The sequence below is a fragment of the Neophocaena asiaeorientalis genome, unplaced genomic scaffold, assembly GCF_003031525.2.
Source record: "Neophocaena asiaeorientalis asiaeorientalis breed wild unplaced genomic scaffold, Neophocaena_asiaeorientalis_V1.1 scaffold40, whole genome shotgun sequence".
In the NCBI taxonomy this organism is placed as follows: Eukaryota; Metazoa; Chordata; class Mammalia; order Artiodactyla; family Phocoenidae; genus Neophocaena; species Neophocaena asiaeorientalis.
Window position 1 is genome coordinate 4,116,219 of NW_020185335.1, and position 27,587 is coordinate 4,143,805.

At 45.1% G+C, this 27,587-nt stretch overlaps 2 protein-coding genes and 1 pseudogene across 2 annotated transcripts in view; all 3 read right to left on the minus strand.

The window, feature by feature from the left end:
* CHST6 (carbohydrate sulfotransferase 6) overlaps positions 1 to 3,061 on the minus strand; it is a 17,572-nt gene extending 14,511 nt beyond the window's left edge. Inside the window, exon 1 of the mRNA XM_024735807.1 lies at positions 3,004 to 3,061. The gene's annotated coding sequence lies outside the window, so the exon portion shown is untranslated. The remainder of the gene's footprint in view (positions 1 to 3,003) is intronic.
* A 1,939-nt stretch (positions 3,062 to 5,000) lies between these two features.
* On the minus strand, positions 5,001 to 27,587 carry TMEM231 (transmembrane protein 231). Its single transcript, XM_024735806.1, has 7 exons — positions 27,406 to 27,587; positions 27,136 to 27,305; positions 12,863 to 12,991; positions 12,399 to 12,542; positions 9,487 to 9,568; positions 7,665 to 7,770; positions 5,001 to 7,303 (listed from the first exon to the last, which is right to left on the minus strand). Exons 1-7 carry the CDS (start codon positions 27,542 to 27,544, stop codon positions 7,123 to 7,125), a joined length of 951 nt encoding a protein of 316 aa, XP_024591574.1. The 5' UTR covers positions 27,545 to 27,587; the 3' UTR covers positions 5,001 to 7,122.
* On the minus strand, positions 21,296 to 24,770 carry LOC112393452 (coiled-coil-helix-coiled-coil-helix domain-containing protein 2 pseudogene; annotated as a pseudogene).

Consider the following 27,587-nt stretch of genomic DNA (forward strand, 5'->3'; position numbering starts at 1 on the left):
AGAGGCCACAACAGGGAGAGGCCCGCTTTCCGCAAAAAAAAAAAAAAAAAACTACAATGAGATACCCATCCACTAGGTTGACTATAAGAGAAAAGACGAATAATAGCAAGCATTACTGAGAACATGGTAGAACTGGAGCCCTCATATGCTGCTGGTGGGAATGTAAAATGGTGCAGTTGCTGTGGAAAACAGGTAGTCCCTCAGATAATCATAGAGCTACCATGTGATCCAGTGATTCCACTCTACAGTACCATAAATCCAAGAGAACTGAAAACATATATCCACACAAAAACTTCTTTATGAACTTTCACAGCAGCATTAATCATAATAGCCCCAAAGTGGAAACATCCTACACGTCCATCAATCGACGAATGGATAAACAAAATGGGGTGTACCCATATAATTGAATATTGTCTGGCAATAAAAAGAATACTGATATGTGCTACAACATGGATGAACCTTGAGGTGATTAACGCACAGCACTGAATCTACTGTAAACCAATGAATTGGAAACTTTAAAAGGGTGAACTTTAAAGTATGTGAATTATATCTCAATAAAGCTGTTATTAAAAAACAAAAGTCATGACTATGTATAGAAAGAAATCCAGAAGGATGCATGCTGAATATCAGTGGCTATCTTTTTATGGCCAGATTACAGGTAATTTTTTTTCTTGTTATTGCTTTGCTGCATTTTCCAGGTGGTCTCCAAGAGACTTTTATTACTTTGTCAATCATAAATTATCAGTTCTATTTCATTGGTTCAAGGAGGCATGGGTGGAGTTTGCCTACTTCAGCTTTCATTGCAGGGAGAGAGGTGCCTGCAAACCATCTCCCACCTGACCTGAGTACCCAGGTGGCCAGAGGAGAGGGGCATGGGAAGGAACTACCTGAGGGGCTTGTCAAGGGCCCCTAGCCCACACTCAGCCTCAGGGCTGTGGGCTGGGCCAGGCTGTGGCAGGAGACGTGCCTGGCCCTTAGCCCTGGCCACATCTGCCGTCTCCACGCCTGCCCCGAGGAGCAGCTGTGTGGCATCAGCCAGAGGCAGGGAGGCTACAGTTGCACACCCGGATGCTGCTGGAGAAAACAGAACTGCCTGCAAGAATCTATTGGGAAATGAAATCAAATTAGTCTGGGAAAGGAGCCTCAAGCCTCCTTGGCTCAGAGCCACCCCGGGGGCATTTCAGAGCAGATGAGCAGATATCAACGCATAAATCCCTTTTCCCTGGCTCTGAGCTTTGGGGATTCTCAAAGCACACCTTACACAGCACCTAAGTTGGTCTAAATCACAGCACCTGATGGCTGAAGTACCCTAAAGTCTGGGGCACCCACCTCTTCTCTGCAGTAACACACACAGGGAATGGGTGTAGAGGGTGCATGTTTTGCACATTCCTTTGTGTTCCCCCAGGTGTGGACTGAGCTCTCTTATATATACAGGGATAGTCTGGAGTGTCCTCTGGTTTATTTTTTAATCTCTTATTTTGATTCATATATTTTTAAAAAGTAAATCATTCTTATAAATCAATGACATAAAATGAAAAAAGGAGGGGACTGTTTTAGAAGAAAACAACTCAAAACACAAAACAGCCAAAGACAACATGTGGACCTTGTTTGGATTCTGATTCGAACAAAGCCAGTGCAAAAAGATATCTGTGAGGTAATCAGAGAAATTTTAATGTGGACTGAGTATTAGGTGATATGGGGAAATCATTGTTAATGCTACTATCACCACCCAGAATACTCTTGCTCATGCATTTCTGTACCTAACTCCCCTTACTAGACTAGAAGTGGGACCCTATCTCATTAGAGGGCGTAGGAGCAGCACAGGGGCTAAGAGTGTGAACTCCACTTGATCACTTACTGTGTGATCTTGGGCAAGTGACTTAACCTCTCTGTGCCTCTTTTAAAAAATCTATAAATAGGGGAAATAATATAACCTAACTCATGGGCTTGATTTGAAGAGTAAATGAATTAATATTTATAAAGCACTCAGAACAATGTCTGGCACATAGTACACTTATAAGTATTTGTTCAGGAATCTCCCAAATCCTAGGTCACAACTATATTCTGTGAATCCAAGGGAAAGCCTTTTCATAAGCAAAGCTCAAGGACAATAGCCTAACCAGGTCCAAGTGACCCTAGCACCCTAGCCGCAGAAAGTGGCAAGCCTAGGCAGGGGCATTACCTACAAAACAGAAGACAGTGGATAATGGCTAAAAGCCTGGCTCCTGAAGCCAGATTGGGTTAAAATCTCGCTCTACCACCAGCGAGGTGTGTGACTTTGAGCAGGTCACTCCTAACCTCTCTGTGCTTCAGTTGGCTCCTTTGTAAACGAGGCTCTAACAGCGCCTACCACACGGGTCCGGGAGGAGTAAATGGAACAATCCAACCCTTAGCATAGCCAACGCTCCCTGAGTAGCATGCTCTTATGCTCCGGTACTTGGCTCACTCGCTCATGGCTTCACCTCAGCCAAGTCCTTTCTGCTCTTGAGGCCTCAGTTTTCCCATCCTCATGCCTCCCGTACAAGAGGGAAGACGAAAGAGAGTTAACATTTGCTGGGCACCTACGCTGAGGCCGAGAGAGGTCTCTATTGCTGCCCAAGATCCAGCAGCGAGAAGCAGGGGCCGCCAGACTCACATTCAGCTGGATCTGGTTCCAAATTCACTCACCGAGCTGCTTTTCCTCCAGAGTTCCCTGGAAAAAGCCCTCGGAGAATTTTCTAGATTAAAGCCATACCCTTTGAAACTCAAATTTCAAGAGACAAGGGATCCCCAAGCAGTGATCTCCTGGGCAGCTGAAGCCCCAGGAAGACACTTTCCAACCCGCACTCGGGGCGGCGATGCTCTTTTCACGTTCTGATAAAACCACAACCACCACCCTCAGCCCCAACTCGCACAGCCGACCCGGCTGCAAGATCAGGGCCTTCCCAGCTGTGCCACACTGGCTTAGGCCCAGGCCGCGCAGGGTGTGGGCATCCCGAGCGGAGAGAGGACGAACCAACGTACCCCAAGCGAGGCGTCCCAGTCCGACTGGCGCGGCGGGAGGCAGACGCCTCTGGTCCCAGTCTCAGCAAAGGCTCCTGGACGTCTTTTCCAAGCTCCTCTCCACAGCCGCTCTGTCTCCTCTCCGGGAGAGTCCGCTGCGGCTGATTTGTTCCGCAGGGTCCCAAGGCTATGAAGGGGCACCCAGTGACACCAGGGAGAGGGCTCCAAGAGGCATGGACTTGCGAAGCGGATACCAAGATATTGGAGGCACCTGGAGACCCAAGGCGGCGGGAACCAGCAAACAGGGCAGGATTCCCCCTGAAAAAAGAGAGGTGTCGTAAGAATGCGATGTCGGCGGAGCAGTCGCAGGGCAAGGACAAGAAACAGACTCGGGCCCTCCTGCCCCGGAGCCCCCTGGGTGCCCGGCCCCGCGCCCCGCGCTACCTGGGCGGCCGCCGGAGGCCCGCGGCGCTGCTCTGCGCTGCCGGCCCAAGAGGAGCGCGCACAATGAGGCGCTTTCAGACGTGGCTGCTGTCCCGGAGCCGGCGGGCGGGAGCCGGAGCGGGAGGGAAGGAAGGAAAAAGCCGGTTGGCCCCCAGCTCCGGCTACCCTGCCCACCTCGGGCGGAGGGGCCACGCCTCGGGGGAGGGGCGGCCGTCCAGCGGCGGGGGCGGGCGAGCCCCGGGGAAGGAGGGCACAGGTGGGCCCGGGGGGCTGCCGGGGGCGCCCGGCTTGGCCAAGGATGTCAGAGGGCGCTCGCAGAGTCAGCTCTCATCCCACTAATTGACCAAAAAGTTGTCTTCCCCCTCCAATCCCCAGAGAAGGGAGGCTACTGGGAACACAAAAGGCCCTTGTGAAGGAAATCGAATCTTAATTTTGCCCCTCCTCCTTCTCGGTGGCATCCTCACAGCGAAAGGACTTGGAATCCAAACCGCTTCCCAAGCCCCCAGCCTCAGCCCTAAACCAAGCCCCAGGCATCTTGATGCCAGGCGGATCCGCGCAGCCTCCCCGGGTAGTAGCCGAGCTGGGGGCCGGGACACCAGGTGGCCCTCAGGAGCTAGGCCTGCAGCTGGCTGTGCCCCTCTTTCTGTCCCCTCCCTGCTCTAGCCTCAGCTTGATAGCCGGTCCCGATAAATACAGGGTGTGTTTCAATAAATAAACATGCTATTTCCTCCTACAAATAACGGAGCAGAGTCAAAGCACCTGAAAGAGAATTCTGACCTCTTGTAATCAGCTGTGGGATCTAAAAGAAATCTCTGCCGCTGGAAGTATAAATTAGTGCATTCTTTCCAGGATGCGGTTTGGCAAGATGAATTAAAATCCTTATGAACGGGCTTCCCTGGTGGTGCAGTGGTTAAGAATCCGCCTGCCAATGCAGGGGACATGAGTTCAAGCCCTGGTCAGGGAAGAGCCCACATGCTGCGGAGCAACTAAGCCCCTGGGCCACAACTACTGAGCCTGTACTCTAGAGCCGGCAAGCCACAACTACTGAAGTCCGTGCACCTAGAGCCCGTGCTCCGCAACAAGAGAAGCCACCGCAATGAGAAGCCCGAGCACCGCAATGAAGAGTAGCCCCCGCTCGCCACAAGGAGACCCGCACAGCAACAAAGACCTAACGCAGCCAAAAATAAATACATAAAGTAAATATATTAAAAAAAATCCTGAGAACATCATAAGCTTTTGAATTCATAATTTCTTTCTAGGATCTAAAGAAAATAAACTAGCAAAAAGGATTTATAAGCAAGGTTCATAGATGTGTTGTTTATGATAGCAAAAAATATTAGAAACAAAAGAGTAAAAAGATGTGTATCAGAAAGCCAACAGTGATAACTTCTAGGGAGCAATTTACAGACAACTTATTTTCTTTAGGTTTCTGTAATTACACATTTCCCCCAATAGGCATTTAGAACTTATGTGGTCACAAAGAACCAAAACTTCTTTTACAAAGCATGAACATGAAGAGAAAGGAAGAAAGCTTTATTAATTGCTTTATCAATCTTACATGATGGGACCTAACCTGATTCAAACAGAAACTGGAAAATCATTTGGCAAAATAAGGGATTCCCCCCTGCCAAATATTAATTATCTCAAACCATGATGTAGTGATGGGTTACAGTCCAATTGATAATATCCTGTATATTTCCATTTCCCCCCTCTTTCAGCTATAAGGTGTGATTCAGGTTCAGAAGCTACCAACATCTGATCTGTAAATAATCTAATATTCACCAGACGCAGTTGTAATTTTCCAGCCTGTGGTTTCCACACGCCATGTGGATTTCACCAAAAATTCGCATTTACTTTGGGCAGGGCCACAAGAGTTTTGCGAAGAGCTCACAAAAGCTCCAAGGTTTTTGGGCAGAGCCCTGGCAAAGCAAGGCTGCTGGTGAGTAACCCCAAGAAGTGTGCACAACCTCTGCCCTCCCCATCCTCCCCTTTCCAAATACTCTCCCTCTGAAGAGCCACATGCAACCTTCCAGTTTGAACATTTTAATTATAAAGTTACAAAACATCATGGTTCTTTATACACATTTTGCATGAAAATAATGTAATAAAATGCAAAGCCATGTTTATACACATCTTCAGCTATCTTTCCATACTCATTACCTTTTGGTGATTCAAACCAGAAACACTTATTTATTTAAATCTCAAGAAAAAAACTTTAGGCATATAAACAGCCCAAAATATTAAAAGAAAAAGCAGAGGGGGCAGTATTAGGATATTTTGGTGCTTGGATACTTCAAAACAGGTTTGTTTCCAAAACTCTTATTTTGGTCAGTCTGAATGAAAAGGTGCTTGGGAAATAAAAACTGAGTCTCCAGGGTAAACTGAGGCATGCACTCAGGAGTGTGTGTGTGGATGGGAGTGAAGCGTGGATCATAGAGGGCGTGTCCTTCCAGTGCCAGTGATATCTCGGTATCATAAAGCAGGTCCAGGCGTCCTTAGGGCGAGAATGGAGAATTCTCTGCAACAGAGGCCCATTCCAGCGGTCTCTTCGGCAGACACTCACTTAGTCCTGAGGGTAATCTGACTGGACTGCGTGTCATTCTGCTAAAGGCCAGGCCCGGATTGGGCTGCCTGGGCTAGCATCCTCTTTATCCCCTCCCTGCTCCTTGTGTGTCCTCTCCAAAGCGGCCCACTCTGATGGGCACCCTGCTCCTTAGTCGAGGGAAACACAAGTAGCTGGGCTTCCCGCTAGCCCTCCAAGTAAACTCTGTGGTTGTCAGGCAGTGGGAGCCAATACCAACAACAGCTCCTCTGTCACCCATGTCCTTTTCAAGAAGGGGGAGGGCTGTCAAGGAGGAGTGGCAAATGTCCAGGGTGTTGGGTGAGGGCCAAAGAGAAAGAACCTGTTGTTACACTCCTTACTTCCCCCACTGTTGCTGAGGGGCTTGTGAAAGGAACAGCACTTCTGACTGCAGCCAGCTATTCCAGGGGCCCAGACAGAGGGCAAAGAGCCAGCCACAGCAGGGCAGGGATAAAGGGCTGTTCAGCTGAGCTACCGACAGATGACTGTCTGTTAGACTCGGGGCAGGTGGATGGATGGTCCTAGTGTCCTCAAGTCGCCCACCCTCCCGCACGTGCACACATGTGCTCTGGAGCGCTCCCTTTCTCACTCTCCAGATCTCCAGTTAAAGGCCTCTCAGTGCTGGAAATCAGTTCTGAATGGGAAATTTAGATGCCCAGGAGTGGAAAGTGCTGATGATTTGCATATCTATCACCAGAGAGCCCTGAAAAGAGTAAAACGTGGTTTACAATAGGGGGAAGAAATACATAGCATGTTTCTCAGTTCAAGAGAGGAAAAGTCTTTGCTTGACCAGAGATGGGACTCTTTCCAAGCTCTCTGAACTGACTGTAGTTTTCTCCTGAAATTCAAGTCAGAGACAAAAAACAAAAGCAAATTATAGCCTTCAGGAACCCTCAGAAACATTTCCACAACCTAGTCCGTGATTATTTTTGTAGGCGCGTAGAAAATATAGAATTTGTGTAGAGGGAAATTAGAAAGGAATGTTCTTTGTCTCTGATAGGAAAAGCACACACGTGGGCAAGTGTCCACAGGCTCTTTTCAGAAATTTCGTTAAGATGACAGTCCTCAGAAGACTATAATAGTGAGGTAGCTTACAGTTTTCAGACAGGGTCTTCTTAAGATAAATGCTCCTTATACAGTTCTCCCTGGGGCACTGCTGTTACAGGGATTGTGGTCACCACCTGATTTTGAAACACAAATCTTTTGATTCTTTCAAATACCCAGAGGAAGATAAGTAGGATACTGACATACTGGATCCAAGCAAACTTTATCATTTCCCAGAATCCTGGTAGATAAGTACAAACAGTTAAGGAATCACAGATGACATTTTCTAAGGAAATGTTAAACCAAAGGGTTAGTTTAGACAGAAAATGGCAAAAATGTTTCAAATACCCTTAAGATAAAAGAGACAATAAAAGATTATTAAGACATAAATATGGATGATTCTGATCTAGAAGAATTACTCAAGAAGAAATATGAACAGGAAATGAATATTTTTTCCTGTATGAACTGCAGACAGACAGTCATTTGCATGGGGGCTACAAATGCAGCAATTTCCAGTCTGAGGCTTCCCACATCTGTTCCTTCCTGGGACAACTGAGGAATCCCTTCCTTTTTTGAAACCCAGCTACTGTTGGCCCTTTAACAGAAAGGATATGAGATGACTTCCATGGGGTATCGGATGACAGCATTAATAACAAATGGAGCTTCTGCAGCCCTTCCCACCAGCCAGATGGGGTTGGGGTCAGTCAGGATGGTGGTTACTGCAACAAAATGGGGAGTTAATCCATGAACACTCTCTTCGGCAATAAAATATTGAGGGCTATAAAAATACTCTGACTTCTCGGGCAAATTCTGCACTTCAGAACTCATAGCAAAGAAATAATTCAAAAGGAAAGAGAAACTGAATGTTCCAAGTTGCTCACATATTATTTGTTAAAATACTTGTTAAAATAAGTTAAAAACTTGGAAACAGTCTATGTGTTCTACAATTGTTGAAGGGCTAAGCAAAAGAATACTATGCTACCTCTGAAAAGAAAACCAATTAGAACTTTGTAGCAGTGTGGGAAAATATTTATATTACGAAGTACAAAAGAGAAGTCAGATCATAAAGTGTCTCTAAACTATGATAGGAGCTGGGACTTCCCTTGTGGTCCAGTGGGGAGGACTTTGTGCTCCCAATGCAGGGGGCCAGGGTTAGATCCCTGGTCAGGGAACTAGATCCCACATGCATGCCGCAACTAAGAAGTCCACATGCTGCAACTAAAAAAAAAAAAAAGATCCTGCATGGCAGCAACTAAGACCCAGTGCAGCCAAAATAAATAAATAATAAACTATGATAGAAACTGTATAAAAAAATCTACACATGTACAAAGACTGGAAGGAATTAAGAAAGAAAAGTTGATTTGTAGATAAACATTTTTGTGTTCTAAAATTCTTTATTTTTGGAATAACGCTGCTAGAGTATTACATAAAATCAGAAAGAAATACTGGAATTGCAGTCCCCTCACTTGTTAAATGTCTCTGTATAGTATCTATGATGTCTGGTTGCCAAGTAATGCTTTAGATGCCTTTAGAGAAAACCTCAGACCACCAACCAGCCAGATGTGCTGAGTCAAGCACACACTCAGGGACAGCCTGAGAGCCCACCTCTTGAAAGGGATGGATACCCTCGGCCTTCCAGCTAGAACCTTGGGTGCTTTCTCCTACTGCAGCTGCTGACATGGGGTGCGTCATGCACAGTCCCTATTTCCATCTGAAAACTATGGACAGCAACTTGTCTTTGGCTTCTTTTACAGGTATGGTGTGGGGAGGAACTCACATATCTATACATATAAACCCATCAAGTCAGTGGTGGGATATATATGGCAGTTAATTGGCACTAACCTGCCAGACAATAGGAGCAGTAGAGGGGATGGTTAGCGTGTGGGTCTTTAGATCAGGAGAAAAAGGACAAACCCTGAGCAACCTGTTCACCTTCCATAACTGAGCATTCACTGTTTTGTTTTTAATAAATAAATGTATTTATTTATTTATGGCTGTATTGGGTCTTCATTGCTGTGCAAGGGCGCTCTCTAGTTGCAGCAAGCAGGGAATATTCTCCGTTGTGGTGTGTGGGCTTCTCATTGTGGTGGCTTCTCTTGTTGCGGAGCATGGGCTCTAGGCGCGAGAGCTTCAGTAGTTGTGGCACGCAGGCTCAGTAGTTGTGGCTTGCAGGCTCTAGAGCACAGGCTCAGTAGTTGTGGCGCACGGGCTTAGTTGCTCCGCCGCATGTGGGATCTTCCCAGATCAGGGCTCAAACCCGTGTCCCCTGCATTTGCAGGCGGATCCTTAACCACTGCGTCACCAGGGAAGTCCCAAGCATTCACTGGTTTTGATACTTTCATATGACATGGGCTCTAATTCTGTTTCTCTCCAATAACGCCATTAACCTGCAAAGTCCTTGAGAAGCAGCTGAATGAACTCTCTCCATGACTCACCGTTCCTTTCCTGATAGGCAGCAACAATGTGGGTGAGGTCGTAGTCATGGGCAAAAGGGCTGGTCCCGTTGATTACAGATACCTGGGATTCGACAGGAGGATGTGATGTGAGCACCCAAGCGGCTTCCCCTCTTGTTTTTCCTGGTGTTTTTTTTTTTTTTTTTTTTTTGGTACGCGGGCCTTCACCTAGGACTGGGGCACGAACCCGTGTCCCCTGCATCGGCAGGCGGACTCTCAACCACTGCGCCACCAGGGAAGCCCTCCCCTCTTGTTTTTCTACCCTCCTGCCCACCCAGGCTGACCTCAGAGACAACCCTCTTGTGCTTGGTGGCCCATTCCAGTATTGATAATCTTTTCTTGAAGGATGAATGAACTCCTTTGCAACAATTTAAGTCATTTACTCTCAGTCTTTCTTTTTGCAGGGATGGAAACAAGGGGTCGATATCCACCTTTTACACCTTCTACACGTTAAAAGCTATAAAATACCCCTTTCTATTCCAATGGGAGAAATGATTAATTTTTTTTAAGAGACCACATTTTCAACTCCTTTGTCTTTTTCTTGCTCTTGCCTGGATTCTCTCTAATTGATCTCTTTGAAATACAGAGATGGAAATAGGATAAAGCACAAACAGTAAGCACATAATCCTTTGAAGAAAAGAAAGATCTGCCCTCTAATATCATATTCCTGTTGACGTAATGTAATATACAAACCTTCAAATAAAAAGTGCTACATTAAGTTTATATCTGATAGTCTCCTCCTTTTTAAAATACGCATGTTGGGACTTCCTTGGTGGCGCAGTGGTTAAGAATCCACCTGCCAATGCAGGGGACATAGGTTCGAGCCCTGGTTCAGGAAGATCCCACACACCGTGGAGCAACTAAGCCTGTGTGCCACAACTCCTGAGCCTGTCCTCTAGAGCCTGCGAGCCACAACTACTGAAGCCCGCGTGCCTAGAGCCCGTGCTCCGCAACAAGAGAAGCCACAGCAATGAGAAGCCTGCGTACTGCAACAAAGAGTAGCCCCCACTCACCGCAACTAGAGAAAGCCCGCGTGCAGCAACAAAGACCCAAAGCAGCCAAAAATAAATTAATTAAAACAAAACAAAACAAAATGTATGTTGATTACAGCTAGGTGACCACGAATCCCAATTTATCTGGAACAGTCCTGGCTTATGCCTATAACAAATGATAACATCTCATATTCGTTTTCTAAAGTAGCCCAGCCAGTGACTTCCCTGGTGGTCCAGTGGTTAAGACTCCGTGCTCCCAACACAGGGGACCTGGGTTCAGGTCAGGGAACTAGATCCCGCATGCTGCAACTGAAAAAAAGATCCTGCATACCACACCAAAGATCCCACACGTGGCAACAAAGATCCCTTGTGCTGCAACTAAGACCCAGTGCAGCCAGAAATAAATACTAAAAAAGTAGCCCAGCCCAACTTATTCGGGCCTCCCTGTGATAATGTAAAGGTTAGTAAAAAGTGATCAGATGCATGAGTTCTGGCCTCAGAGAGACAACTCGTGGCTCCGTTACTTTCAAGCTGTGGGACTTTGGGAAAATTAATCAATCCCTGTAAGCTCCAGTTTCCTCATGTGTGAGATGAGAGTTCATTCCCACATCCACTCTGAGTGCTTACAATGCGGCAGGCACTGTTTCAAGCGCTGGGGTGAGAGAAGACAGAAGACGGCAGCGCTTTTACCACTGAGGGAGATGGCAAATGAACAAACTGAAAACCTCTCTTTCATATTTCAGGTGGAGGTAAGGGGAGTAAACCTGGGTGAGGAATGATGGAGGGACAGGTAAATGTTCTTTGGAAGGAGTGCCAGGGAAGGACTGTGCTCAGGAGCTTTGAACAGGGACCAGAATGGGGCAATAGGATAAGCAACCTAGAAAGGAACATAGGGGGACAATGACAGGACCAGCGGCTGGAGAGCAGGGAAGCTGGAAGAGAAGGCATCTCATGAGGTTGCTGTAATGATTAAATGAGATAACACATTTAAACCTCTTAACTCAGGCTGGCATGTTATATGCTTAACAAATGGTGGTTAGTATTCTTTTTCTTTTCTTCTTCTTTTTTTAAAATAAATTTATTTATTTAGGCTGCATTGGGTCTTTGTTACTGCGCACGGGCTTTCTCTAGTTGCCACGAGCAGTGGCTACTCTTCGTTGCGGTGTGCAGGCTTCTCACTGCACTGGCTTCTCTTGTTGTGGAGCACGGGCTTCAGTAGCTGTGGCACTCAGGCTCAGTAGTTGTGGCTCGCGGGCTCTAGAGTGCAGGCTCAGTAGTTGTGGTGCACGGGCTTAGTTGCTTTGCGGCATGTGGGATCTTCCTGGACCAGGGCTCAAACCCATGTCCCCTGCATTGGCAGGCGGACTCTCAACCACTGCCCCACCAGGGAAGTCCAGTATTATTTTTCAAATGTTTTACATGAACTGAAAAAGATCAACTGAAATAAATACACTGTGTGTGTGTGCCCACGCATGCACATACCCAAAAACTATAAGCAATTCAATTCTTGAAGACAAAGACTATTCTTTTCCTCTCTTCTTACATGTAAATACAGGGGTATCTGTCTCCATATTTTAAAATAACTCATGGTGAGAATTCCTCAGAAATCCTTTTCTATGCTACCCACAAAGACATGCTATTTCCAACGTTCCTTTCTCCCTCTTCAAAGAACTTGACAAACAGTAACATACAAGGACTTCCCTGGCAGTCCAGTGGTTAAGACACCACGCTTCCAATGCAGGGGGCACGGGCTCGATCCCTGGTCCAGGAACTAAGATCTCACATGCTGCGTGGTGCGGCCAAAAAAAACACCCCAACACACACACACACACACACACACACACACACACACAACAGTAACATACAGAAAGAAAAGAGATGGACAGTAAGCAATATCCTTACGTTGTACCGAACATCTAGGCCACCATGGCTTAGGGGCTGCTTCTGCTGCAGCCTCAGGTCTCCGTTCACATATAATTGGGACCCCGGAACAGCGAAGGAGGATTGGAAGAACGCCATGCTCTGCATCACGAATGTCGACATCCTCTGAAATCATTAGAAGGAGAGACAGTATCAATTTCGGCCAGATCCAAGGGGCTCTGGGTTCTAAGTGTCGCCTGTCTGTGGTTGAAGTCTAGCCATCCCTCCTATGCCTCACTCAGCCATGCAGGAAGCACTCTGCCCAGAACCCTCTGACCTATTAATAGCTCATGTAAATTAATGTGACCTCAATGAAAAACATTCAAATTTAACTTCTGCAATGAAATCCCAAACGACACCTCTGAAAAGTCTTCTGCAGTGTGGGTCTTCCCAGAAATCAGAAAGGGGGCTCTGTTCTATTGAAAGACAAAAGGGAGAGGACTCACGTGCAGTTGGTAGGAGAAAGTCAAGATGAGCTGCACACCAAGAACGTGCTCCGTGGACTGCAGGGGAAGCTCCAGTTTAAAATGTAACATGTCCATTTTCCCATCCTGGTTCCTGTCTTCTTCTCTAGTCTAGGAAAGCCAAAAGAGGCCAGTGACCCCGCTCCTTAATAAGTCTGGGAGGAATCCATCTCACTGTTGGACGTACACAGTGACTCAGAGCTCTGCCACACAGAGGCATTATCTTCCTCACCGGAAGAAAAGAGAAAAAGGGACTTCCCTGGTGGCACAGTGGTTAAAAATCCACCTGTCAATGCAGGGGACATGGGTTTGAGCCCTGGACCGGGAAGATCCCACATGCCACAGAGCAACTAAGCCCGTGCACCACAACTACTGAGACTGCGTTCTTGAGCCCACGAGCCACAACTACTGAGCCCGTGTGCCGCAACTACTGCAGCCCGCGTGCCTAGAGCCTGTGCTCTGCAAGAAAGAGAAGCCACCGCAATGAGAAGCCCGCACACCACAACAAAGAGTAGCCCCCGCTCGCCGCAACTAGAGAAAGCCCGCACACAGCAATGAAGACCCAACGCAGCCAATAAATAAATAAATTTATTTTTAAAAAAAAAAGAAAAAAAAGAAAAGAGAAAAATACATAGGTATAAGTGGATCAATCGTGGTGAAAGAGACACATATGCATGGCCCCTAAACTGCATACTTGGGCTTCTCAAATGTTCTAGGGCCAAACTGAAGAAGACCTGGAAGTGGCAGTAACAACATTGTAAACATCTGGATGCATTGTTCTTTTTCAGTTGCCTCATTTGCTTTTTTGGTTTTATTGCTGGTGTTTTCTTTCCTTTTTAGAAACATGCCTGAGTTTGTATGGAACATTTAAATAGCATATCAAAGCAGACTTCTACTTCTCTAGAAGTCAACTTTTTAAAACAGAAAAGAAAGAATCCTAATCATTATGCATTCCCCAAACAGACTCAGCAGAAAAACACCAAGCTCTATTTATATATTCTTTAACCACAGTGCTTTGATTCAGATTCTCAGTGTTGGACTGATGTCAGGGCTTTATAGCCTAGTGCATCTTTTAGTACCAATGAATACAATGAAAAAGAAAGCTAAGTAAAATCAGTGAGGCATTAAAACTACACAGGTACTTTATAAATTATGGCCATGAAAGTAGGGAAGGGACCTCCCTGGTGGTCCAGTGGTTAAGAATCCGCCTTCCAATGCAGGGGACGTGGGTTTGATCCCTGGTTGGGAAACTAAGATCCCACATGCCATGGGGCAACTAAGTCCTCGGGCCGCAACTCCTGAGCCCACACACCACAACTAGAGAGAAGCCCCAGTGCCGCAACTAAGACCCGACGCAGCCAAAAATAAATAAATAAATACTAAAAAAAAAAAAAAAGTAGGGAAAACAGAGATCCAAGGAGGGAAAAACACAAATCACAGATCCTTAAAAAACACCAGAATCCAGTCTCACCTCATAGTGACCCTAAAGTGACCCTAAAATGACTAGCAGGAAAGACTCACTGAAATGTGATCACTGGTGACATGATTCCTTGCCACAACTCAGGATCTTGTTACTACAACTGATCCTTTTCCACTGTAGGTTCCCAGAAGGATTGTGCTGTGGGGTATCAGCATTCCCATCTGAATTCCCCATGTACTGATTCATTTGGTTTTCCACCATACCTTTATGTGGGGGAAGAGATTCTTTGTTCTTTTTCAGGCTAGTAAGGTCGTTTGAGATGGAGATATCTCAGTTTTCAGAACCTTTCAATCATTTCTTTCCTTCTAGACAATAATGTCCTTATCCTAGGCCTTGTTATAGAAAAACCTACCCTCTCTGTTCTGTTGGATACTATTTTCTCTGTCCTGTTACATCAGCTTTGCCGGTGTAGGCGAGGGATATCTGTTACCATGGCTGACGATCAGGTTACCGAGGCAATTATGTATTAGCAATTATGAGTAGGATGGAAAAGAGTTTGTGAATTCACAGGCTTGTCTTCCTGTGAATTTTTTTCAGTTGGTATCTGGGAAGATTTGGAAGACAAATCAGGTTAACTCTCTGTAGTGGATCCATGGCTTTTCTGGATCTTTAGGGTTGGATAGGAAGACAAAGATCAACAACTTGCAAGAGAGGAGAGTGACCAGGAGGGAAATGCCAGAAGAATCCAGACTCTAACACAGTCTGAGAGGGAGAGAAACACGTTTCATTTGACCTTTACAATAAGGCGAAGGTAAGCAGAGCAAGTACTATCCCCATTGTATATATGAGAAAACCAAGGCTCAGAGAGATTAAGGGATTTATGGAGTACGGCTACTATTGGTAAAGACAGGATATGAAACCACATCTTTGACTTCAAATCTGATCCTCTTTCCAGGACTAAAATGTCCAGACTTAAACTCAAGGAGAAGATGTCGGTTAAGAAAGATCTTTTTGCAAGAAGCCAGCACACTTTTACGCCATGTTCACAGAGGACAGAGATCCAGCACAGCACCATAATTGGTGTCTACTTGTTAAATCCATTCATTAACCTGTCAAATATTTTCTTTTCCTTTTTTTTTTTTAAAACGTTTATTTATTTGGCTGTGCTGGGTCTTAGTTACGGCACGTGAGATCTTTTTTTAGTTGCGGCACACGGGATCTAGTTCACTGTTCAGGGATCGAACCCAGGCCCCCTACACTGGGAACATGGAGTCTTAACCACTGGACCACAAGGGAAGTCCCAACCTGTCAAATATTTTCTGAGGGCCTACTATGTGCCAGGCATTGCTTCAGGTTCTGGGAATATAATGGCAAACAAAATGGACAAAGTCCCCACCCTAACGGAGCTTACATTCCCAGCCAGGGAGGCAGAAAGTAAATCAACAAACAGATATGTGCTAACAGGTAGTGCTAAGTGTCACAAAGAAAAATGAAGCAAACTAAAATTAGAGAATGACCAGGACAGAACAAAAATTTTTATACAAAGTATTCAGGAATACCTGACTGTCCGAGAAGTCAGGTGAAGTGAGGTGATAAGACACATAAATGTCTTGGGGAAGAGTGAGCCAAGCTGATAAAGCACACATACTCTGGGTGAGCGGGTCAGTGTTTAACGGAGTGAGATGAGGCCGAGTGCATGAGCTGGAGACAGTGGAAGATGAGGGCCCAGACAGGCCCATGGGGATGAGTGATGGTGCAAATGGTGCATCTCCCACAGAGGACCTGTCACCAAGTAAGACTCTCGCTCCCTTGGGGCTGGCAAGGTGAGTTACATCGCTGTGCTATCACTTGGACCACTGATGGAATCAATTAGCTAATTCCATTTACTTCAAACCAAGCTTAACACAAAATGCAACAGCTACAAAGGCAGGTGTTCAATGAGCTAATACTTTTTTTTTAACATTTTAAAAATATTTATTTGTTTATTTTTGGCTGTGTTGGGTCTTTGTTGCTGCACATAGTTGCGGCGAGCAGGGGCTACTCTTTGTTGTGGTCCGTGGGCTTCTCATTGCGGAATACGGGCTCTAGGCGTGCAGGCTTCAGTAGTTGTGGCACACAGGCTTAGTTGCTCCGAGGCCTGTGGAATGTTCCCGGACCCGTACTTGAACCCATTTCCCCTGCATTGGCAGGTGGATTCTTAACCTCTGTGCCACCAGGGAAGTCCCCTCAATGAGCTAATACTTCTTTAACACAAGTTTAGGATTAGTAACTAAAATCCAATGGGTGTGTCTGGCTAAGAGAATTCATAAATCACACCATCACCTTATTTCTACAAGGTATATGTGCAATTTGGAGCAATTTTTATATCCACAGTTCATCCTGTCTCGTCCCTCTGCATACCCCAGGAGAGAAGTATTATTACTAGTAATAATTAGCAATAGTTAGATAGGTAGGTACTGTCATCCTCTTTATATAATTACTTTGAGACCAAGAGAGGGTATGGAATCCAATGACAGAACTGGGGCTAGAACTTAAGTTTACTGACTCCTGATTCTATAATAGCCCATAAGAACCCTAATTTCAAAGATTTCTTGAGTTAAAACAGGTAATCCTTTACAGATATGTGTGAAATCAATACTAACATACTAGATAGGATAAATACAGGCATCGTTGGATTTAGTCAATGCCCATCAGTCCACCTGTATCAATCAGGGTCCAATCAGGAAGGAAGAAATGAAAATAAACAGTTATTTTAACAGGGGAATGTAGTATAGGGGATAATTAATAACACAGGCATTAGTGGACTAAAAAAGCAAACAGGGAACACTTTTTGCAGGATAACTACCTAGGGCCGGAGAAGAAAAGGAAGAGGCTGGCGTTACCTCAAGGAGCTAGAACTCAGACCTCAAAAAGGGAGTGCTGTCAGCTGGTACTGGTACCTTTGGAGCTGGGATGAAGAACCCATGAGGGAGTCAATAAGGCAGGAAGAAAGATGTACTCCTTGCTGTTTGCATCACCCCAGCAATGGTTCTTCACCCTGGTTGCAATTTCTGGTCTTCTGCCACTCCCAGAACAAGGCTCACCATGCCTCCTACTGGCAGAATCTAACAGGGAGCCAGTAGGCAGAGGAAAATGTGGTTTTCAGTATCTCAGCATGAGCATCACAAAGGAGAGTATAGGAGGGTAGGTTTGGAGCTGAGACAAGACCTAATAACCAGCACAGCATCTGACAGTAAGAGTAGCTGTAAATTTCACTAGTGCCATTGTTTCCACAGTGCCTTGACTTGCAACATTTTTCTCATCAGGGATTCTACAGTATTTGATAGTTTGCTGGAATTTTATTTGGCTCCTGTTTGTTTTCACATCTTTTATTCTCTAGTCATACTCTTTTTTTTCTTTTTCTTTTTTTTTTTTTGCTGTGCCACGTGGCTTGCAGGGTATTAGTTCCCTGACCAGGAATCAAACCCAGCTCCTGGCAGTGAAAGCACAGAGTCCTAACCACTGGACCACCAGGGAATTCCCTAGAGTCATATTCTTTTACTGAAGGTTAATTTCCTAGTTTATACCAGTGTCCACTTTACCATATACTTGTCATCATTGGGGTTTCCCTTTTTTTCTTTTTAAGCTGATAGTACTCTTTTTGTTTTTGGCGGTACGTGGACCTCTCACTGTTGTGGCCTCTCCCGTTGCGGAGCATAGGTTCCGGACGCGCAGGCTCAGTGGCCATGGCTCACGGGCCCAGCCGCTCCGCGTCATGTGGGATCTTCCCGGACTGGGGCACGAACCCGTGTCCCCTGCATCGCCAGGCGGACTCTCAACCACTGCGCCACCAGGGAAGCCCTGATAGTACTCTTTGACACCAGTCTTTGGGTCTCCAGCAAAGTAGGAACAGTATACCACTCCATGTCTCCTAGACATATAAAATCCTTGCTACCTGTATTTCAATTAATCTAAGATATCATTAATTATAAAATGTACCAATATTTTCTATACCAGTAAGAAAGCAAAAATATTTCCAATTAAACTATGACACAATGCTTTCTAATCACTAAGGGTATTTATGTTATACTTATTGAAAGAGCTTTTAGACTGAGGCATATTAATATCAGATATCCTATTTATGCACATAGAAAAATATATGCAAAATAAATTGATCCAGGGATTCTTAAAACTTCTTTACATCATGACTCTTTGTATCATTTTTTGACTCAGTATTATCCATACTTTTCTATGTAAGTTTGTCCTTTGTGCCATGAAGCACACTGGTGGTTTTATACAGCATTTAAAAAACATTCACAAAGGGAACTAAAATTCACTGGTCTGGGTTCATAAGCAGGCTTTAAAATTCTGTGGACTTATCCTACTATTAAGTGCCTCTTGAACCTTCCCTTACCTGCTTATCACTTGGTTCTTAGGGTTAAAATGTTTTATTATTGTCTCTGGGGTTTTCTTTCAAGTTGCTGATGTCCCTTCTGCAAGCTTTGGTGCTGGTACTTTTGAGTTTTCATACGTAGTCAATGAGGACTAGCCAAGCCTGTCTTCTGGCCAACAGCTATTGTAAGATGCCACTGACAGGGCTTCCCTAGTGGTGCAGTGGTTGGGAGTCCGCCTGCCGGTGCAGGGGACGCGGGTCGTGCCCAGGTCAAGGAGGATCCCACGTGCCGCGGAGCGACTGGGCCCGTGAGCCATGGCCGCTGAGCCTGTGCATCCGGAGCCTGTGCTCCGCAGCGGGAGAGGCCACAGCAGTGAGAGGCCCGAGTAAAAAACAAAACAAAACAAAAAAGATACCACTGACAGGCAGACACACTCTGATTTCGGAGAGGTGAAAAAACATGTCTCGGACACACAGTACTCTCCGCTCATCTTCTTGCATCCTCTTGTAGTCTTCAGCCCCCATATTCTCTGGGTCACACATGCTTAAAGAACCAAGTCAGGCTCATTGAGGAAAAAGGTCACTCTGTGCTTTTTTTCTTCTTTCATTAGAAACAAGAAACTTGACTTTTAAAGCATTGAAAGCATAGGGACTTTAGAGACGCTGTCCAAGGTGAGCTGACTAAAGCAGAAACAAGGCCGTTTCTGACTTCTAAGGCAGTTTCCCAAATTAGCAACTGCAAAGCCACCTCCAAGCATTTGGTCAAACTTTTTTTTTTTTTTTTTTGGGTACGCGGGCCTCTCACTGCCGTGGCCTCTCCCGCTGCGGAGCACAGACTCCGGACGAGCAGGCTCAGCGGCCATGGCTCACGGGCCTAGCCGCTCCGCGGCATGTGGGATCCTCCCGGACCAGGACACGAACCCGTGTCCCCTGCATCGGCAGGCGGACTCCCAACCACTGCGCCACCAGGGAAGCCCTCATTTGGTCAAACTTTGACCTAAAACCACTGCTTCCTTGGCTGTCTGGGCAGTTTCTTGGACAGGTCGTAGTCAGTCTAGCTTTATGTTTAGAGTTAGAAGAGTATTTTGCCGCACTAGGGTTAAGAGTATAAGATACAAACCAAGAAACCTTGGGGACTTCCCTGGTGGTCCAGTGGGTAAGACTCTGTGCTCCCAACGCAGGGGGCCAGGGTTTAATCCCTGGTGGGGGAACATGATCCTGCATGAATGCCTCAACTAAAAAAAAGATCCTGTGTGTCACAACTAAGACCCGGAGCAGCCTAAATAAATAAAAATAAATCTTAAAAAATCCCCAAGAAACCCTTGAGCTGTAGACCTGACTGCTTAGCTGAGAGCTAGAAACTGTCACTTAGCTATGAGTCTTGTTCTCTTCGTCTGTAAAATGGGGGTATAACCTCTACCTCACAAGGTTACTGTGAGGCTTAAAGAGATAATATATGTAAAAAATCAATGGCTAACACTTTACTAAGTGATTGTTAAAGGCCAAGTATCACATACAGGAATTTAAATGTATTATCTAATGATGAAATGCTTAGCATATGCCAGAGGCATGGTAAATCAATAGCAATTTCAATTTTATTCATTTATTTGACCGTGCTGTGGAGCTTGCGGAATCTTAGTTCCCAGACCAGGGATCTAGTCAGTGAAAGCGCGAAGTCCTAACCTGGAAATTCCCAATAGCAATTTTTATTACTACGGCTTGTAAGCATATCACCAGGATATCACCAACCTGCTTTTTAAAAAATTTAGACATAATTCACATACCATAAAATTCACGCTTTTGCTACAATTCAGTAGATTTTAGTATATTCACAACGTTGTGTGACTATCACCACTGATTCCAATTTCAAAACATTTCCATCAGCCCCCAAAGAAACCATATACCCATCCCCATTAGCAGTCACTACCCATCTCTCCTCTCCACCAGTTAATTCCCCAAGTTCCTGGAATCCCTAATCTACCTTCTGTCTCTACAGATTTGTCTATTCTGGACATTTCATCTAAATGGAATCATACAACATGTGCTGTTTTGTGGTTGGATTCTTTTACTTAGCAAAAAGGTTCATCCATGTTGTAGCACATATCATGACTCCATTCCTTTTTGTGGTTGGGTAATATTCTACTGTACGGCTATAACATATTTTGTTATCCATTCACTCACTGATGGACGTTTGGGTTGTTTGGACTTTTTTCTGTTGTTACTGCTCTTATGAATGAGGCTGCTATGAACATTTGTGCACAAGTTTCTGTGTAGACATGTGTCCTCAATTTTGGGGGGTACACATATGCCTAGGAGTAGGGATGCTGGAACACATGATAACTCTATTTTTTTTCTTTTTTTTGGAAAGAAAATCACTTTATTCTAATTAATTCACAAACAAAAGCTTGTTTAAGAGGCCGAACATCCGCCCAGCCCCAAACTCAATACCATCTCATGAGCTTCTACATGGTAAGAATACCCTCTTCCACTGCAATTCTGAAGCACAAAAGCTATTAATGATCGAGGAGAGGCTTAACTGGTGGCTTCACATTTTTTATCTTCACTATTAATTATATTTTTAATGCTAAATCAACATGGTCATGAGAGATGATTTTTCATGTCTTCAGTTGGAACTTCTAGATGAAGCTAACCCATTCACCAATTTGCATTGTTTTAGCACCTCACTGAAACCTTCACAAAGCTTAAGGTCACCCTGGTTCAGTGCACACTCCAAAAACTATTTCACCTGAAAAAAGCATGGGCCATTCTGCTGCTGCTGTGCCGGCTGGGTTCCCTGAGGCTCCCAGTAAGTGACGTCAGGCCTTGAGATCTCAGCATTACTTCCTCTTACTGAAGCCACCAGGGAGGGCATGACCCAGAGTGTGGCCGACGCTGGCTGCAGTGGTTGCCACCTGGGCCATCAGACCTGGCTGCCGGGGAGCAGCAGCAGGGGAGCCAACAGCAGATGGTGGAGCCGCTGCTGGTGGCTGAGCTGCGGGCGCTGGCCTGGGCACGGTTCTCATCTGAAGGGCCCGGCTGGCTGGAGGGGCCACGCCAAAAGCGCGGCTTCAGCTTCCACGAGGAATCTTAAATGCGCGGCAAAGCGGGGACTAGAAGAGCGAGGATAACTCTATGCTTAACTTTTTGAGGAACTGCCAACTATTTTCCAAAGTGGCATTTTATATATTTACCTGCTTTTAAAATTTTACTGTTTTTTTGGTTTGCTTTTGTTTTACATGGCGCTTTCTAAATTTTTCCTTTTAAAATTGTTGTCATTGTAATTTTAAAATCTTGAATATGTATTACATTCCCATGTTACAAAATTATAATGGTACAAAAGGCTACGTAGTGAAAAATTTCTCTCCCACCTTAACCTCAGCCACCTAGCTCCTTCCCCAGAGCAATCAATGTTGTCAGTTTCCTTTGAATTCTTCCAGAGATAGCTGAAGCATGCATGTGTATGTAAATACACACATTCGTATATTTTGGGGTTTTTTTTCTATTTTTATACAAATGGAAGCATATTATATACAATTTTTGTTTTTTACACTTATCAATTTCTCTTGGAGGTAATTCCACATCAATAGATATAAATCCAACTTCATTAAAAAAAAAAGCTATGTAACATTCCACTAGGTAGATAGAACAACTTTCTAAATGAGTCTTCTATTGCTACATAGGTTGTTTACCATTTTTTTAAAAATGTATTTTATTTATTTATTGTTCGCTGTGCTGGGTCTTCGTTGCTGCGTGTGGGTTTTTCTCTAGTTGTGGCGAGCGGGGGTTACCCTTTGCTGTGGTGCTTGGGCTTCTCATTGCAGTGGCTTCTCTTGTTGCAGAGCACGGGCTCTGGGCGTGTGGGCTTCAGTAGCTGTGGCACTCGGGCTCAGTAGTTGTGGCTCGTGGGCTCTAGAAAGCAGGCTCAGTAGTTGTGGCGCACGGGCTTAGTTGCTCTGCGGTATGTGGGATCTTCCCAGACCAGGGCTTGAACCCGTGTCCCCTTCATTGGCAGGCGGATGCTTACCCACTGGACCACCAGGGAAGCCCTGTTTACCATCTTTTGATGCTACAGACAATGCTGCAATGAGCAACTTTTTACATATGTCATTTCACATGTGTGCACAAACCTTAGGATACCTTACTATAAGTAGAAGCAGGCACATGAATTGGTAATTTTGACATATATGGACAAACAAATATGGTCCTTAAAGAGGTTTTATCAATCTACACTCCCACCAGAGATATACAGGAGTGTATGCACAATTCCCTACATCTTGCTCACCGTGCTACGAAACTTCAATTTTTGCCTATTTGATAGATAAAAATGATATCTCAATTAGTCTTAATTTGCATCTAATTACAAGCACGATTTCATATGTTTAAGAGTTATGTGTTGAGAAATAGAATACTGCCTGCCACATCAGTAAACAAAGGATGTCACAGTCATTAGCGATTACACCCACGCTGATGGTGAGCTGGCGAGCCCTGAGGGAACTCAGGACAGAAACAAAGAATACCTGCCATCTAGCAGCCATCAGACTGCAGCCACTCCCCACGGTGCACCCTGAGGAAATTCAGGATGTGAAAACACAGGATACTGGCCCCAGACCGCTGAGGTGCATATCAAAGGAATGATTTCAGTGAGCCAAATCTCTAGCATCTTCCCATACATAGCAAAGTGCTAAATTCCTTAACTTGAGATCTAGTTTTCTTGTACTAACAGTAATCTTTTGTTCCTACTACCTGCCCTTTGTTGCAAAACTCCTGTATATCCTACCTCACCTCCTTGGAGCAGTTTTCTCAGGGTTACTAGAGATGCTGCCTCCTAGGCTTGAAGTCCTCAGTATGTCTGCCTAATAAAACATAACTCAACTTTTAGGCTGTGCATGTGTTTTTTTAGTTCACAGTGTGTTTTGTCTTCTATAAACTGTGCATATTCTTTGCCCATTTTTTTACTAGGTAGTTGGTCTTTTAATTATAGATCTGTAGGCACTTTATGTTAGGAAAATTAGCCCTTTACAAGTGATACAAATAGTAAAACTTTTTTCCTTGTTGTCATTTGTGTTTTGGCTTTTCTTATGGTTTTCACCAGGCCAATAATTTTTTAAATTTTATACTTGCATTTATCAAAAAAGTTTCTTTTATGCCTTCTAAATTTTACGTCATACTCAGAGATTTAAAAGCTTTCACTCTTGGGGGCTTCCCTGGTGGGGCAGTGGTTGAGAGTCCGCCTACCGATGCAGGGGACACGGGTTCGTGCCCCGGGCCGGGAAGATCCCACATGCCACGGAGCGGCTGGGCCCGTGAGCCATGGCCGCTGAGCCTAGGCGTCCGGAGCCTGTGCTCCGCAACGGGAGAGGCCACAATAGTGAGAGGCCCGCGTACCGCAAAAAAAAACAAAACAAACAAACAAAAAAGCTTTCACTCATTTGTTTCAGTACTTCTATGATTTTAAATTTAATTTTGATCTATCTGGACTTTAATTCTGCTGTACAGTCTCTGAGGACTAGCTCCATCTTTATGCAGTGATTTAAAATGCCACCTTTGTCATATTAGGGTCCATTTCCATACTTTTTATATAATTCCCCAAACCACACTACTTTACTTATTAGAGCTTTAAGGTATAGTTTAATATCTGGTAGACCTCTTTCCCTTGTATTGATATTATCCTTTTTCTCCTAGAATTTTTGCTTACTTTTTTTCTGTACTTCCTTTATATCTTCTAACTATTTATTTGTATCTCATGATTTTAAACTATTCTCAAACCAAGAGCTCAGCCAGCAAGGAAGCAAATAATTTACTGAGAAAGATAGTAGACAAGGTCATAAATTACTTATAGAGGCTTAGAATGGAGAGAAAAAAAAGACTAAGAAAAAGGAGCTTTGGCTTTATGTTTTACAGTGTAAAACTGCCCAGTATTAAAGAGGATTAATAGCTCTGGACACCATAAAAACAAGAGGTAGTCTTGGCTTCACAAAATCGCAACACACACACACCAGAAGTAGGGGGTTGGTGGGCAGTGCTCTCAAGGGAGTGGTTTCTGGTTACAGAGATAAGAGGCTAACTAGCAATCCAACTGGGAAGCCAACCCAGGTCATGGTGGATGAACAAGTGAAAAGAACACATGAATGAAACCTAATGCTGTATCCTTGTTTTCATGATTATTTTAAGGTTTCATGATTATTTCTTAGACTCAAGTAACCAGAAAGTATGACAGATAGGAATATACAAATGTAAAGAAAAAATTTCTACCAAAAATTTAAAAGACAAGGAATGCTAACCTAAAGTAAAACTAACAAGTTAATTTTTTGTGTGTTTGTAACACAAACAAGAACAACCACCTTTGTTTCCACTTTTGGAAAGGAAACACAGGTGGAACAGAAGTACAGTGGGTTTACAGGGAAAAGGAAACGTACCTCGATACTGGCCTCTCACCCGCAGTCACCCTTCCCCAGAGGCATTATAATCTCAAATAAGAATAAAAATGGGCAATATGTCACGATTAGGGAGGAGCTGCGAAAATAAATTTGTCTCTACTCAACTTCTATTTTTAAATAAATTTAAAAGACCTGATCATTTAAAGAATCAAAGTGTTCAACAATGTTTGTTACAAAAACCTGCAGGCTTCCACCCACAGGGCAACTAATTTTGCCTCATTTACCTTATTATTTAGAAATGTATCTCCATGTCTTTACACAACCTTGGCATTGGCTGGTACTTCTCAACTTCCATTTCAGGCATCCTCTATTGTCTTCCCACAAGGAGGGATAATTTAGTTTTCTTTCCCCCTCCCTTCCAGCCAGCATCGCCACCTTCCCATCCCCCCAGTAGCGTTAAAGTCTTATTCTGGTTAGTTAACATTCAGTGTTCACCAAATTATGATATGTAAATCCTATTCATAACTGATTGCTTTTCCTTACTTTTATTTTTCTGGAGTTAATAATTATTTTATTTGCTTGCTTAGTTTTCTATGTATTTATACAATTTCAACAAACAGCTTCTATTCCAATTCCTCACAATCTGATGTCTAAAGATGTATGACTTATTCAAAGTCTTGTTCACTGCAGTATTCTACTAGTGAAAAAGTAAAAGCAAATCAAAAATCCACCAACAGGCAACTGTTAAATCCACTGCAGTTTTCCATATCATGAAATACTTTGCAGACCTTAAAACGAAGGTTAATTAACAAGTATCGATACATGTACCAAACTGAGCCTTTAATTTTACGTCATTATACATACCTGTAAGTCTTTAATATTTTACAATGAGCATGCATTTTTATAGTCAGGGAAAAAAAAGGAAATTTAAAGTAATCATAAAAATAATGGGAATCATATTTTGTTTGCGGTTATTCATATGACCAATCAGATTTTAAAATTTTTGTCACTTTGTTTAGTTGCTGGGCAAAAAGTCAATTTTTTTTTCCGCTGCACAAATTTGACTGTAGGCCAATCATCTCAGAGATGTCTAAAGAGATTCAACTTTGGGGCTTCCCTGGTGGCTCAGTGGTTGAGAGTCCGCCTGTCGATACAGGGGACACGGGTTCGGACCTCGGTCCGGGAAGATCCCACATGCCGTGGAGCGGCTGGGCCCGTGAGCCATGGCCGCTGAGCCTGTGCGTCCGGAGCCTGTGCTCCACAACGGGAGAGGCCACAAAAAGTGAGAGGCCCATGTACGCAAAAAAAAAAAAAAAAAAGAGATTCAACTTTGGAAGAAGGAAATCCAGAATTTTCCTACTTCTAAAGGAAAATGTTTTCAGAAAATGAGTGTAAAGGGGGTGATTGTATAGGAAGCCCTCACTTATCGTGAACCAGATACTAGATTACAGACAGTAAAATGCTTCATTTTCATCCCAGACAGCGGCAGGATGGAGCGGCATCTAAGGAGGCGAGCCCAGGGAGGCGGGCCTGGGCCAGCAGCACATTCTGCGGAGGTTGCTTAACCAACCAGCACGTTGGCTTCCGCGTGTCAGTCTGCCTAAAAATGCCTGACCTTTCCGTTCCTACCGAGTGCTGATGCACTACTGCAGCTGCACGACGGGGTAGTTAACTAGAACACCACTCGGCCTTCACGACTCATAAGGCAACTTTCGCGACCACCCTTCCATTAGGAAGGGGCAGGCCCACGGAAATGACAGGGTCGGACATAGGTTGCCCCCCAGGCTTCTAGCCTCTGTATAGGTCACAGACGCTGACAGCTGTAGCTAACTTTATTGGGGTGGTGGACGGCTTGGAGAAGTCGAATGAAACAACAAATTTGCTCCCCAGGAAATTAAACATAAGCTCGGGTCAGTGAACTTGTGCACAGAACTTCCCGTGGGTTCGTGACTCCCTCAGACCCAAGCCGGGCTCCCCCGGACACAGGGGCCGGGGCTCAGGCCGCGGCGCGCCCTCCCACCCCTTCCCCCATCCCCACCGCAGCCCAGTACCGGCGGGCGGCTGGGCCCAGGCGGGAACCACGCACCGAAACGAGCGGGACGCGCAGGTGATCCCCCTGCAGCCGGTTGAAGGCGGGAAACGTGCTCCAGGCTAGGAAACCACCGTGCTCGGGTCCTAGCAAGGCCACGAGCAGCACCTGGTGCTGGAAGCGCACGGTCGGCTGCTCCTCATAGCTGCTTCGTTTCAGCCAAAACCCTGAGGTAAAAAGGGCGGGAGGCGGAGGGGCCGAGGTCAGGGAAGCCGGCGCGGTCGCCGCGGAGAGCCGCGTCGCGCACCGGCCGGGGGGCAGGCTCACCGTGGCTCCGGAAGGCCACCAGCAGCGGCGGGATGTACGTGAGCGCGGCGGACAGCATCAGGAACAGTGCGGCCTTAGAGCAGAGCCCCGCGCGGTAGCCCCGCTCCACTGGGTGAGAGAAGAGCTCGTAGAGAGCCATGAGGGCAGCGGTGAGTCGGGCCAAGAGCTCGGGATTCCTCGGC

What these genes read in the sequence shown, in the direction of transcription:
- TMEM231 (XM_024735806.1), bottom strand. Translation starts at nt 27,544, where the DNA reads ATGGCTCTCTACGAGCTCTTCTCTCACCCAGTGGAGCGGGGCTACCGC. An exon ending in CTTTCTCCTACCAACTGCAC is followed by an intron (nt 12,543 to 12,862) that starts GTGAGTCCTCTC and finishes TAATGATTTCAG; the next exon opens with AGGATGTCGACATTCGTGAT. An exon ending in TACCCCATGGAAGTCATCTC is followed by an intron (nt 7,304 to 7,664) that starts ATATCCTTTCTG and finishes AACTGTTTGTAC; the next exon opens with TTATCTACCAGGATTCTGGG.